The sequence below is a fragment of the Excalfactoria chinensis genome, chromosome 19, assembly GCF_039878825.1.
Source record: "Excalfactoria chinensis isolate bCotChi1 chromosome 19, bCotChi1.hap2, whole genome shotgun sequence".
Taxonomy (NCBI): domain Eukaryota; kingdom Metazoa; phylum Chordata; class Aves; order Galliformes; family Phasianidae; genus Excalfactoria; species Excalfactoria chinensis.
Genome location: NC_092843.1, coordinates 4,067,602 through 4,082,058, shown reverse-complemented (window position 1 = coordinate 4,082,058; position 14,457 = coordinate 4,067,602). Strand labels below are relative to the sequence as shown.

At 40.5% G+C, this 14,457-nt stretch overlaps 1 protein-coding gene across 2 annotated transcripts; it reads left to right on the top strand.

The window, feature by feature from the left end:
* The first annotated feature begins 365 nt into the window (after positions 1–365).
* NCBP3 (nuclear cap binding subunit 3) lies at positions 366–13,987 on the top strand. 2 transcript variants are annotated; one of them, XM_072353778.1, is made up of 13 exons: positions 366–619; positions 1,846–1,911; positions 2,615–2,720; positions 3,480–3,605; positions 5,069–5,197; positions 7,306–7,379; positions 8,325–8,433; positions 9,177–9,276; positions 9,599–9,705; positions 10,182–10,467; positions 11,216–11,373; positions 12,425–12,589; positions 12,674–13,987. In XM_072353778.1, the coding sequence occupies exons 1-13, from the start codon at positions 413–415 to the stop codon at positions 12,907–12,909; spliced, it is 1,869 nt and encodes a 622-aa protein (XP_072209879.1). In that variant the 5' UTR covers positions 366–412; the 3' UTR covers positions 12,910–13,987. The 2 variants fall into 2 exon arrangements, with proteins under 2 accessions (XP_072209879.1, XP_072209880.1); XM_072353779.1 differs by having other exon boundaries at positions 367–565.
* Positions 13,988–14,457: the final 470 nt, after the last annotated feature.

The following is a 14,457-nucleotide window of genomic DNA, read 5'->3' as shown; positions in this document are numbered from 1 at the left end:
TGGCAAAGATCTGGTTTTAGGGTCATTAAGATGGAAAAAGACCCCTCATCTCCAAGTATGGAATTGGCTGAATGTGATGCTGGTGAGCACGAGCTGAGGAAACACAGCTGTACGGACACGTTGCTCCTGAGCAGTGCGGGGGGGGAGCGGGGCAAGAGCGGAACGTTTGTAGAAGCCAGTTCACTTCTGCCACAATCATGATAGGGGGGAAAATGGCGGCGAGCGGAGGGCCGAGGGAGCCGCTCTCTCTTCCCGTCTCTATGGCCGCCCTGAGCGCGTTGGCGCCGCTTCTGCAGCAGCTCCGGGCGGCGCTCTATCCGCGGTGCCGTCTCTGTGGTGGCTCCGGGCGGCGACGCTCTGCACCGCGGCGGGGCCGTCTCGTTGGCCGGGCGGAGGGCGGGCTTGGGGAGCCATGGCGGCCGTGCGGGGCCTGCGGATTTCGGTGAAGGCTGAGGCAACGGCGACAATGGCAGAACCCCGCGGCCCGGAGCCTGAGCCTATGGAGGTGGAAGAAGGCGAGCTGGAGACCATCCCCGTGAGACGCTCGCTCCGAGAGCTCATCCCGGTGAGGGACGGGCAGGGGGAGCGAAGGAGGGACCGGCACCTGAGGGGGGGCAGGGTACGTAGGGGAGGCCCTGAAGGCACCGGGGGGTTCATGTGAGGGAACGGGGCGGGAGGGGGGAACTGGGGGTGGCTGAAGGGAGTGAGGGAGGAAAGGGGAGGTGAGGTGAGGGGGGAGGGGGTGGGCTGTGGGGAGGTGGGGGGGGGGACCGGCTGAGGAGCTGGAGTGCGAATGGGATGCATGAATCCCTGAGGATTTTTTCTTGTTTTCTGCCTTTTTTTTTTATTCCCTGTCCTTAGATAAGTTCAGGTATGGTCAGGTTGGATGTGTGAAAGTGGGTCAGAGTTGATCTCCTCTCCTAAGTAGGCTTTTGTTTGGAAAATGCTTGAGAAACTAATCTCTAATTAGCTGCTTGACCGACGTGCTTCAGCCTCAACCAAATATGCGGCCTAAGAGGCAGCACCCCACTGTATGGACTTCCTTGTGCTCCATCAGACGCCCCAAACTGTGCTGGTTTGGTGGTTGTTTTTTTCCAGTTGAAAAACGTTTGTTTTGCTGTTCTCGTAGCTTTTAAGTATCTTGGAACTTTAAGGGAAGTTTGTTACTAAGAAAAGCTGTTGGACTCGGTGTGTGACTGTTTTCTAACTGAGACTGACCTACTTTTTAGAAAGAAAGGCCTTCAGCCAAAATAATTATTGGAGCACAAGGGTAAACAGCGCGTTGATCCTTAGAGATAGCAAGGCATGTTCCTCATGTCACAAACCTTCCCGAGGAGATGGTTCTGAGGGTTCCAAAATGAAACAGTGCTGTTGTTGAACATGCAGACAGGACCCAGCCTGGGTCACTGCTTCAGGGTTTGTGTTGTTCACTGCAGGCTTAGGTTTCAGTGGTCTCCATTGGTGGAAATGAGTTTTATGTGTGTTTGTCAACCATGGCGATGTTCCTCTGGGTCTGTAGTCATGTATCAAACCAGGGATAATTTGTATTGCTTCTGCCCTGTAGATGAGACAAAGTTAAAACCTGTGCAATTGAACAATTAATACAGCAGTTATTGCAAAGGCACACGTTTCTCACAGCAGAGGAATTTGGGTTCACTTGATGTGCTTTAACACTGCTGTCAGTGAGGTTAAGTGCTCATATACCTGACTCTGTATGGATGCGTAGCTTGAAGTAAGGGTCAAGGGGAAGAGGATGGATTCTCATAGGCCAGGTTTGTTTTAGCATAGTGATTACATTGCTGTCAGTGTTCATTGAGTTTTCATCACTGTTTTGCTTTGTTTCAGGACACTAGTAGGAGATATGAAAACAAAGCTGGAAGTTTCATTACTGGAATAGATGTAACATCCAAGGTAATTTTTGTCCTGTGGTTCTTTGAAGTGTTTTTAATTATCGTGGCAGGAAAAGAGGAAACACTTCATTTCTTTCCTAAGAGGCACAGAAGCTCAGTATTGTGAAAACACAATAACTAGAGAATTCTCCTTTATGTTGGTTGCAAATGACAGCTGGGTAGGTTCTCTCTCGTAATTTCTAAGTAGCAAAATTTGTGTCCAAAACCTGAAAATGTTTGTATTGAAATTGCATTGATGCCGCTCAGTATTGCAAACCAAGTATTGCCCTTTGAGACAGGTGAGCCTTCTCTTTTATGTGACAGCGTCTCAGTATTCTTAATGAATGTTCCAGGTGGAGAAAGTGCTTATTTTAAGGCAGGGTTGCTTTTTTTGAGTACAGTGTCTGTACATTTGTTAGGAAGGAAAAATAAATCTTACTGTTCCATCATAGAAGCTGGTCATGGGTTCAGGATATTTTGTTTTCCATGCATTTTGATCCTCGTTACGTTGCCAGACTTGCATTAGAAGTATTAAATGGCGCAGTAATGTGTCAGTGAGTTCGTTTTGTGTTCTGAAACATACAGATCTCTTCAGAAACAAGAGAATTATTAATATAGATTGTTGCTGTTTGGTCAGTCGTATTTTAAATATCCAGTCCTATGATGTAAGTTGCTGGGAAGGCTGTGCTGTTCCTGATTTCACTGCATCGTTTCACATTTTGCAGGAAGCGATTGAGAAAAAGGAACAAAGAGCAAAGCGCTTCCATTTTCGAGCTGAAGTGAATCTTGCCCAAAGGAACGTAGCTCTGGATCGGGACATGATGAAGAAAGGTATGACTTTATCCAGCAGTCAAGAAGGAAAGATCTCTTTGTTTGCTTCCTCACAGTTCCTTTACTTAATTTATATTGTTTTATTTCCTAGTGGCATCTAATGTGTGTGTTGTCCAAGATCTGTCTTTGGGACCAATGTTGCCTTAAGTGTATTAACTTCCTTGAAAAGGCCTTAGGCGCTGTTTGTATGTGAGCGTAGGACTCTGTGTCCTGTGCACAGAAAGATCAGATTCCATGAGTGATGGCACATGTGCTGTAAGATGGCAAGCTGGACGTGCTGGACTATAAGCAGATAAGCTGAGAGATGTGCACACACAACAGATAGGCATTTTTGGCATCCAGTTAGTTCCCAAGGCCTTTGTCCAGCTGGCAGCTTGGACCAGCTGAGCTGTGGCCTGTATAATCTCTCCATGAGATGTGTACAAAACTTGTACTATGTCCTGGTCATGGGCCTCATTAGTATTAAGTCTCTTTGGTACTTAGTGGAAGTACTTTAGTAGCATTTTAAAGAAAAAAAGAGAAGAAAACCTGTGTAAGGCAGTTTGATGCTTTTCAGTCCCTGCACTTTTCTCTCTTTTTAATTCTCAGTTAACATTTCACAGTGTGGGGTAACTCAGATTCTGGTGTTGTAGAATGGTGAACATTCTTTTACACCTTCAGCTTATTTTGAATGTTTGCTTTAGAAATCCATGTGTTATGAACATAAAAACTTGCTTTGTGGAAATGAGTGTCAGTTTTCTCTCTCTTCCTCTTTCATAGCAATTCCTAAAGTGAGACTGGACACAATCTACATTTGTGGGGTGGATGAAATGAGTACTCAGGACATCTTTGCCTATTTCAAAGAGTATCCTCCTGCTCACATTGAGTGGTTAGATGATACGTCATGTAAGTCAATGGAATCTTGTTTGTCATTCTTTATCTATATCAGTGGTAGCTGTACCTTGGATGTCTTTGTGGCTTTGTCTGTTTCCCTGTCATTAACCTTAGACAAAAGAGATTTATTAGGAGAGAATTAATAGTGTGTGATGAAAATCAAACCCACTGTCTGAATGAGTATTTAGATAGAAAATGATTTTAAAAGGACCTAAATAGCTTACCATTACACAAATTACTGATGTTGAAGGAGAGTAAAATAAATGCACTGCTAGATAAGAGAGTGGACAGTGATCAAAGTGTCAGGGCAGGAGAGTCACTTGTGGAGGATGTGAACTGAGTTCATGACAAGTTAAAGTGGTACTGTTCAAAATGTGGTGGTCTAATTAATACAGTTAGAAATGCTGAAGAGGGAAGGTTATTGGTGCATAGAGAAGTAAGTTGTGTAGCTCGTAGAAAATGGAGTAAAGGAAACACGATGAAGAACTGTTTGTTGACAATCTGAAATTATCAGAAAGGAACAACATAAAGTAGCCTGCCAGTTCTGACATGAAAAAGTGGTCAGAAAATGTGGTGCTGCTTACGTTTTGGCACAAATAGTATATCTGCTTGTGTCACAAATGATAACGTTGAGAAAGGAAATTATTTAACTGTATGCAGCTAGAGAGGCTGGTCTGGTTTTGTGCTGGGAAGGAGCAGACTTATTGCTATATTTGTTTAGTTCATTCTCGGGGAGGAATTAGTGGGTGGAGGAAGGTGGCATGAGACATGCATAGATTGGAAGTGGAATGCAAATTCACGTAGCAAGGGCTGTTGTGAGGAGTGTGCATGCAGTGAGATTGCCAGCAAGATAAAAGGTTCTACATCAACATGTTTAAAATGCTCTTAATGGGCCTTACAAGTTTTACTTCAGTAGCATCTGCTGATACTTGAGGCATACGTGAAGCACTTACTGACTCCTGTTGTTAACTTACATACTGTGTAGCCTTTTTAAAGTGCTTGAGCAGTCTCTTAACAGAATTCTGTGCTAAGGTCCAAGGTTTGGTTAAATTTAAATAAAAATAGAGAAATAATCCTCGGGTTGTTGTTTTTTCTTTTTTTTTCTTTTCTTTTTGATCTTCAGTTGCATTTCTGTGCTAACACATTCATGAAATTCAATGGCTCTTACCCAGTACTGTAATAATCTGCGCTCTGATATATATGTGTGGTTATGCATTTTGGTGGGTTCGGTTATGATCAGTTCTTGTGTGTTTTTGTAACTGGATGAAAGCTGTGTGTCCCCCAGGTGAACAAGGGTTAAAGAAGAGGAATTCCCTTTTGAGAGATGTATCTGATTACATTTTAGTCATGTCCCACGATAAGAACATTTCTGACACTTCAGTTTGCAATTTCCCTGCAGTAAGGCAGTGCATGTAGCTGCTTATTTACACAAAGCGCATTTTACTTTTGTGTATGTTTCTATCTGTATGTCATAGGCAATGTGGTCTGGCTTGATGAAGTAACAGCAACACGGGCTCTAATAAACATGAGTTCCTTTCCTGATCAAGAGAAACCAAAAGGCAGAGAAAACAGTGAAGAGAAGACAGCAGAAAAAACCAAGAAAGGTAGATGAGATATGCATATACAGATGTCATCTCATTAAATCAATTAAGCTTTAAACTTGTGCTTGGGTACTGCGTTATCTAAATTACTGAAGGAGCTTCTATCATATAGTTGCAGGTAAATGTATTCTGCCACTTTAATAAAGGCTTTCATCTTGGAAACCTTTTGAAGAAACTACTTCTTAAAAGGTGGGTTGGAGTTAGACCGACAGCAGTAATTTGGTCAGTACTGAACATGTTAGATGCAGGGTCAGATCCAGATGTGGTATTTGTAGTGGTCCACGTTGCACAGAAATAAGTCTGTGTTGTGTGTGTGCAAAGGCAGTGGAAGGATGGATATTTTAACTGTGGAAACAGCAGGTGTAAGAAAATATCCTAGTTCTGGAATACTGCAGTTTGTTCTTTGGCTTGATACCATACCATCCTTCATGTATACCATCCACATTGCTGTGCTCATGCACCACCTCACCGCTGTGTATATCAGCTCTAAATTTGACTGTTTTTCTTTCAAGACAGAAACGCTCTGAAAGGTCCCTTATAAAAGAGCAGTGAATGTACAGATCAGTCTTGTGATAAATTTGGTATCTGAATGCCTCAGTTGGAAATTCATTCTAGTGGTTTAAATTAAGAGTCAGATCAATGTGATTTCATTGTTCAAAGTACTGTCCTAAAGAGTACAAAGTGAAGGGGGGTGTTTTATTTATGAACTCTTCCCAGGTTTTGCTTAAAATGCATTTGAACAAAATGCAAATGAACAATCTCTCTATTCTATACTCACAGTTCTACCAAAAGCCTTTTTGTAAAAATTTGGGCTTTAAACTTGTGGATGCTTCTAACTCATTCCCTTTTCTTCTTGTTGCTTTTCTCTATGATGCAGTGGCTCCTCCACCATCCATGTGCCTTTAAAATATTGGTAATGCTCCGAGTAAGATGTGTTACAAAGTTTTATTGAGATTAGTGAATGTCTTTTTTAAATGCAGCATAAAGATATGTCTATTAATCTTGTTGGCTGCAGTTTATGTATTACATCATCAAAATCGTGTCATTTAAATTCCTCCTACATAATCTCACTCACCTGTCCAGCTGGAAAAGTGGGATACTGGATGGAGTACAAGCTATGCAGATCACATCTTAAGGTGTGGGGTGCATACAGATAAATTACTCTGGCTTAGGTATGTTTCTAGGTGAGAACTTGAGGCCTTTGTACACATGTAGGGTTGCAGGAGACATGTCTTTACAGTGAGAAGCTAATATAAAACCAGATGTTTGAATGCTATCCCTGGTGGAAGTCAGTTAATGTTTGATTTTGTCTAATTTGTCTCCTGAAGTTCACTCTGGAGTCAGATTGATTCATTGTGCTTTAGTTTTTCCCTTGAACTTGGGTGTAGTTGTCAAGTTTTAATAGCTGTGGTTCTCTATTAGAAGTTGTCAAGTCCAGTCAGAGGAGATTTAAGAGAAGAAACTGTGAAATATAGGAGAGGGTTTTTCAGTCATGTGTCTTTTTTGGAGGCTTAACACCAATTTCCATAATAATTTTCTTCCCGTGAGCCAAAAAAAACCAAAACAAAAACAAAAGAAAACGTGAAAAACCTATTTAGACAACACATAGTATAGGTAGTTCTGGAAGTGTGTGCTTCTCTGTTAGCTATTTCACTTCAGAACTGAGCCACTGAGTTTTTTCAGATCCCTCTATACCTTGACTAGTAACCTGTTCCACGTTGTGAGTATTGGATACCTGTAGGTACTTGCAGCATTTAGAAGGGAGGTGGAAGGAAACAGGCTTTGATCCACGTTTTGCAGTCTTGTCTTTGCTGATCTCTGTCATACTCTGAAATTGCAGTGCAGTTTCATTTGCTTTCAGATAAGTAAATTGATAATCTGTGCATGCTGCCTCTGGCACTTCCCTGTGTGGGGGCTGTCTGGTTCATGTTATTCTGTGTTCATGTGTGCTTCAGATTTCTGTAGACATTCACTGTTTCGATTACTCCCTAGGCTGCACAGAGGAATTGATAAACACCTTCAGTTTGATTTCAGAGGCTTTAGGTACTAATATTCAAATGAACTGGAATGTTAAAATGCAGATTTCTTTTCCCAATTATTTTCTTCTTTAGAAAAACAGGAGGAAAGTACTGATGATGAGACAGAAGAAGGCGAGGTTGAGGATGAAAATCCGAGTGACATTGAGGTCAGTATAGAAAGAAAATGAAAACCCCATTACAGACGTTTTGCTCTCACTGATGTAAAGTATTCTTGACATTATAGTTTTTACCATACATGCTCATAATTTACAATTTAATTATCAAAGTAAATAAGATGGAGGAAAAAGGCAGGAAGTGCAGATGTTCTGCTGGTGAGAACAGCCTCATAAAAATGCTTTGTGAATGTAATTTTTGAAGACTGATAGGGCAGCCAGCATGTAAGAGCTAGACTGCCTGCTCTATCTAGACTGCCTGCCTGCCTGTTAAAGGAGACAATGAAAAAACAATAGTGGAAGGCAGCAGCCTTTCAGTATAGAAGGCAATGTATAAAGTAGGGGAAAAAAAGGGGACTTAGGCTGCCCATAGATTTGTGTGGGCATCAGCATACACACTGATGTTTTGTGAGTAGTTTAATCTTCACGGGTTGAATTTATATAATGGGTGTCATTAGTATTTTCTTTAGGGATGGCTCAGCAAACATTCACCCAGATTATGGAAATCTGAATTTTAGCTTACGGAAAGCAGATATAAATAGAAAATAATACTAATAATAAATAATGCCTGCAAGTCACTGTGTTAAGGCAGGGGAACCCATTGGTGAAACCATTTGTAGATGAAACAAAAGCGATCAAGTCTTTCTTTTTCAGTGTCTGAGTTTATTTTCTTCATTTCAGTCATACTGCAGCTTCATTTGAGAACTGATCTAATAATGTGAAGAAGTGTTAGGGAGGAAGAGACAAAAATATTTTAAACCTTTTGGCAAAAAAAAAAGTTAAAAATACGTGACAATTTGTCAAGAAAGAAGTGGAGTTAGTCTGAACAGAACATGGAAAGTAATTTAATAACCAAGGGGTTGCTTCTCTGCGAGCAATCCATTTTCATTCAAAAGTAATTTTATCTTTGAGTCCAAAATACCTTTTTTGCCCCCAAAGTTGGATGCCCTCACCCAGGTAGAAGAGGATTCTCTCCTGCGTAATGATCTTCGCCCTGCCAATAAACTGGCTAAAGGAAACAAGCTATTCATGAGATTTGCTACTAAAGGTAAATGAACAGCTTAACAAGCATAATGAATTGATTGCTTGTTGCAGTTGTATTTGTTGACTAATTAATTACTTGAAGTACCTAATTTTTATTTGCAAAATTGTTAGGTTTTTTGCTAATTATTAGGTATTAAGATTTTGCTATGAATACACATTTGGTGTGTGAATTAAATCCAGTTCATGTTGTATGAAGATTATTGTACATAAAATATTATCTTGGGTTCAGGGCATTCTTCCTTCCCAATACCATAGAATAGGTATTTTATGGTGCACTTCTCCACAGAGGTGAATTTCACATTTTATAAACATGAAAATCAGTTGTGATGTTTATGAGGTACTGATGGAAATTGTCACTTAATGAAGTTGAGATATTAAATTGTATTTCTGAATAAAATGAAAATGCATGTAATTTCTGAGCCACGTGGAAGGTGGCAGATCCATAAAGAAAGGTCAGGAATAAGGTGAGTGTGGCCTCCAGCAGTTGCACTAGAATGTAATGCTCCCTTAAGCTGATATGCAGAAACTCAGAGTCTCCATGGAATTGGGCACAAATAAAACTGTGGTGGTAGGAGAAATTTCAGTTGAGGTGTCAGCAAAATTGCATCATTCGGGAATGAAACTGAAATAGCACGGACCTGTAAGAGATACTCGGTCTTCCTTTCACTCTCTCTGTGTCTGACTGGATGCTAGTGAAGTATATTCAAAGAGGAAAAGAAATATTCTTTTAACATATGGTTTTTTCAGATGACAAAAAAGAACTGGGAGCTGCAAGGAGAAGCCAGTATTACATGAAGTATGGCAATCCCAATTATGGAGGCATGAAGGGGATTCTTAGTAACTCTTGGTGAGTGCAGGATGGGGGAACTGGGAGGTTGCAGATACTCAGACAAGGTGGTTCAAAGCTGTTGTGACTCGAAGATCTTTTTTTCCTTTTAGATTCTGTAGATACCTCTGATGTGTGAATAATGTTTCTGCAAAGCGATGATGTGTTTGCTAGGGGAATATTTTGTTGTGATGGTAAAATGTTTTCAGTACACACGTGCAGAACAGTTCTCTGGCATAAATGTCTGTTATTGAAGTGAGTGATAATTGCACGTGCTTAATCCAGGATTGGTTACAGCTCATTTCTTTTTGATAGGAATGTCATTTTTCTTATGGTGTTTCAGGAAACGGAGATACCATTCACGTCGAATCCATCGGGATGTGATAAAGAAAAGGACGCTTATTGGGGATGATGTTGGCCTGACTCCTCCTTACAAACATCGGCATTCTGGTAATTGCTGACAGTGTATCAAAGCTGTGCAAGTGTAACTGGGGAGTGGAGGGCTGGATGCATTATTTTTGGCATTACTGCTTAAAGGAGTGGAGAGGATTCTCATAAGCCAGCAGGTGTCACATTAAGCTGTGCAAGATGATAAGAATTGTTACGTTTAGTTCAGTATGAACTACCCCTGCAGCAAGAGGCAGTCATACCTTATACATTGAGTCCAGCTACGTGCTTGAGCAGTATTCTAAGGTAGTGAAACACTATGGGCTTTCTTCTCCTGTAGTGATTTTCTCCCTCTTAGATTACTCTGTAATATAGATTCCACTTAGAATGTTTTGCAAAGTATTCTCTTTTTAGCCTTGATGAACTACAAAGGCTCATTTCTATCACATCATTTCTTTACAGTAATAATTTTCTGCCTTGTTTTTATCTGTGATAAGTGAAAAACTTCAGTTTCTCAGAATCAATTTTTTTTGCTGTAGGCTTGGTGAATGTTCCTGAGGAGCCTATTGAGGAGGAAGAAGAGGAGGAAGAAGTTCAGGATATGGATGAAGATGACAGAGTGGTTGTAGAGTACCGTGATGATTTACAATCTTTCAAGCAGTCCCGAGACCGTGGTACAACGAGACGATCGAGTGCAAGTGCATCTGATTCTGATGAAATGGACTATGATCTTGAACTGAAAATGATCTCGACCCCCTCTCCCAAAAAGAGCATGAAAATGACAATGTATGCAGATGAAGTGGAATCACAACTGAAAAATATTAGGTAAAGGTTCCCCGTTCTTTAGAAGTGTCAGTGAAAAGGCATTTAAATGTAATGGCAGTAATGTCAAAGCTTAAAGGCAAACTATTGAAGCTGCTATTTCAATTCTTAACATAATTTTACGGTAGAAGTTTTAGAGGTGAAATGCAAAATACACAAAAGGCTCTATCAGTCTTTTCTTTCCAATTAACATTTTTGAAACACAGCTTCCTTTGTAGATTTCTGCAACCCAGCACCATGATGATAATAAAGCTCAAAGTAGAATCAATGGAAATGTAAGCAAGCAAGCAAAACTAAGCTCTTGCTTTTCAAACTCAGGTGTAGATGGGGATAAAAGTAATTTATCTTCATTGTGGACTCATTAACCAAAACCAGATATACTGTGGGCAATCAAAATGATTTTAATATGGCAGTGTTAATCATTATAAGTCGGTTATAACATCAGATCTTTTACCAGTTCTGAGGCTGTTCGTTTGCTTTGAATTTCAATCCAGAGGGCACAGCCTTACAGAGGCAAGCTTGCTATCTGCCTTGTAGTGGATACTGAGGAGTTCATGTGATTATAGTTAGACTCGGATTCTGACTGAAAAACATGCTTGTATAAGTAACATTTTTGGGTCTTTTTGTTTGTTTTTTTACCTTTGTTTCCCAGTAGAACAATCCTGATCACACTGTTTTCTACATGCATGAAGATCTGAGAGCTACACTAGACTTCATTTTGTTTAAGGGATTTTACTATTGTCTTATTTAGGAATTCCATGCGAGCAGATAGCATAGCCACCAGCAATGTGAAAAACAGGATTGGCAGCAAAGGATTATCGGACAAAGTTGTGGATGTAAGACTACTGCTAGAAGAAAAACGTCAGAATAACAACGGGCTGCGCCAGCCAAACAGCATTGTGAAGTCAGGTAATTTGAAACTCTTACTTTGTGCAGAATTATGCCTGTCATATTCATAATTGATGTCGTCATTTTACATCAGTCCTCCGATGCAACTTAGAAACATGAGGAAATCCTATTCAGCAGCAATTTCTGCATTCGAATGGTTAATTTATCCTCTCTAAGAGGCAGAGTTGGAGATTGCTTTGGGGGAAAAGTAAAGTACGTTAAGTACCTTTAAGAGTGACGTTTATTTTTATCTAATTTCTTTGCCTGCATCTATTTCCCCCCCACACACACACTTTGTCCCTTTTAATTTGCTTATTGAGGCAGAATCTGTATGACATTATGGGAACCTGTATTGGAGGGGAGCTCACGTGCAAGCTGAAACGTGAGGCACTAACTACATATATGGAAGTATATATATATATATATATATATATATGCATACCTGTGTATATGGAAGTATTTTTTCAAATAGCAGTCTTTTTATACATTTTTTAAGGCTAATTGACTTGGTTTTTTTGGCACAGGTATGTGTAATTGCAGCTACTTCTGACACAGATAGTATCCAGAGAATTACCTGACTGATCATGGGTTAAGTGTCAGTACATTTAGCATCTGTATATTCTTATTTCCATTCAGTTCTGTATAATATTAAGAGGCATTAGAACTCTTAAGGCAGAGTATCTGTAACCTGAAAAAAAAATCATTGAAGGTATAATGATTATCTTACAATCATAGCTCATGTTAGATACATTTATGCTGGGCTGCTAAAACAAACACAGCAAGCCATGGAATAACAGCTACTTTTTTTGGTCATCCGGACAAAATATCACCTGAAAACATTAAATACCAAATTTATTGCCAAAAGAACAGTGGGATCTGGATAACATTTTATTGCATGGTTGAGACTGAAATCTGAATATGAAGGACATAATGAAAAGAGGAGACAAAAGATGAGAACATTTGTCTAGTTCTGAATTCGATGAAGTGTGCAGTGAGCATCAGTTTAGCTGGCAGATCTAAAGTAAATGCAACGTGATTCTTTTGTTGTTTTAATCACTGAAAATATCCTTAGATGTGCGGCAAAGACTGGGAAAAAGACCTCATTCCCCAGAAGTTAAACCTCCAAGCAGTATCTCTGCTCCTCGTCGAGAACCAATATCAGATGTGCACAGCCGGTTGGGAATCCCCAAGCAGGATGTAAAAGGCCTCTACTCTGATACCAGAGAGAAGAAATCAGGTTAGTTTTGTGGTGGGGGTACAGTTTAAAGAAATGCAGTACGTTCCTGTTATTTTTAAATGGGTTTGTTTTTCACCTTATTAGGTAATTTATGGACCCGATTAGGGTCTGCTCCGAAGACACAAGAAAAGACTTCAGATAAACCTGAGAACTCCGTGGCACCTCCAGAGGAAGATGATTCAGAGCTCCAGCGGGTTTGGGGTGCTCTCATTAAGGAAAAAGAGGAGTCTCGGCAAAAAAAGAGTCGACTGGATAATTTACCTTCTCTACAGATTGAAATCAGCCGAGAAAGCAGTTCTGGATCAGATACTGAATCATGATTTTACACTTTGATCCTCAAGATCGTGACTCTGCAGTGTGGCAAAGATTTCCTTTGCCCATAAGCTGAACACTGGCAAAGACTGCAGTGAAGGTTCCAGAAATGTCTCAGTTCCTTTTATACGCAAATAGAGATGCATATGCCACTTGAAACCTAAAGCAATCATGTTTGTCTGGAGTCTGTGGTTGGCCCTGTGTTATGTAGGGCATTGTCTTATATGTTAATTACAGCAAACCTGTAGTTAATTCTAGCCAAACACTTTTCCCTAAACTCTGAATTTAAAAGAAGAGGGAGAAACACTCTGTATTTTTAAGAAGACCTTTTTGTTCTTAATATTTTTAACATGGAATCTTTTAACAAAATGTTTTACACAGTTCATCCAAAGAACAGGGCATTTCACAGTCAGCACCATTGCCTTGCCCTTCTGGCACTTACCAGCACCTTTCCTCTTAAAGTAATAACAATAATGCTTCCTTGGGTAAGCAGCCAGCAAGGAGAAAGCATAAAGGGACTGTCACGTTTCCTTCCTCCAAAATAATGAATGTAAATCCAACGTTGTAGTATAGTGAGGTTTCATGCGGTATCCATATAGCATCACTGCTACTCCAGGGCTTCATCTGTTTGTTTTGGTGGTACTGAGTTCTGCTGTACGCAAGGATTGCAGTGTTTCAAACTGCAAAGTTGGTTGAGAGAATTGTGCAAATTCCTGAAGGTTTTTCTTACCTTTCTTTTCTCCAGTGACATATTGAGAAATTCTCTTTCTCTCCCCCAGCTGTATGATTATGTTCTGAAGAAATCTGAACCGTTGAAAAAACTTCCATTTTTCTATTTGTGGCAATTTCCCGTTGGCCATGGTGAGAAAAAGCTCTCGTGATGTTTTCCTGTGTGCTGTTTAAACTATCCATATATATCACTGAAAGAGAAAAGGAAAACTATCGGCTCGCTGTCCCATGTCAGTATTTTGGAGTGTTCTTGTATCTTACATGTGGATGTGCACCTGGTTGACTTGTTACACTCAGCTTTTGATTTCTTTACCTGCGTATCCTCTCTACATAAAAGTTTGAGCAGAGTGCAGCTGCAGTTTTTTTCCTCTCGTTGCCTGCGGCGTATATTTTGATTGCCAGTCATTCTAAATGAGGAGCCATGACAGCATGTTGTGTGCTGCTGAACAGAACAGGTGGCAAAAAAGACTCCTCACCGTTGTCTGTTATGTTTTTGACACGCTGAAGATGTTTGCTTTGTCTTTAGGACTGTTCATCCTGGATAACTTCATAAGTTCAACCTTCATAACCCTGGTTGGGGTTATGTGTGTATATAAATACCTGAAGGGAGAATGCAAAGAAGAGAGCTGCGCTATCTTCATTAGTGCCCAGCGTTGGGATAAGAGGCAGAAGGCACAAACTGGAACACGGAAGGTTCTGTCTGAACTTCAAGAAGCACTTCTTGACTCTGGATGATGGAGCAGCAGCTGCTCAGGGAGCTTGTGGAGCTTTGACATCCTTGGAGATGTCAGAAGCTGCCTGGATCCGCTCTGGATGTTCATGCAGGG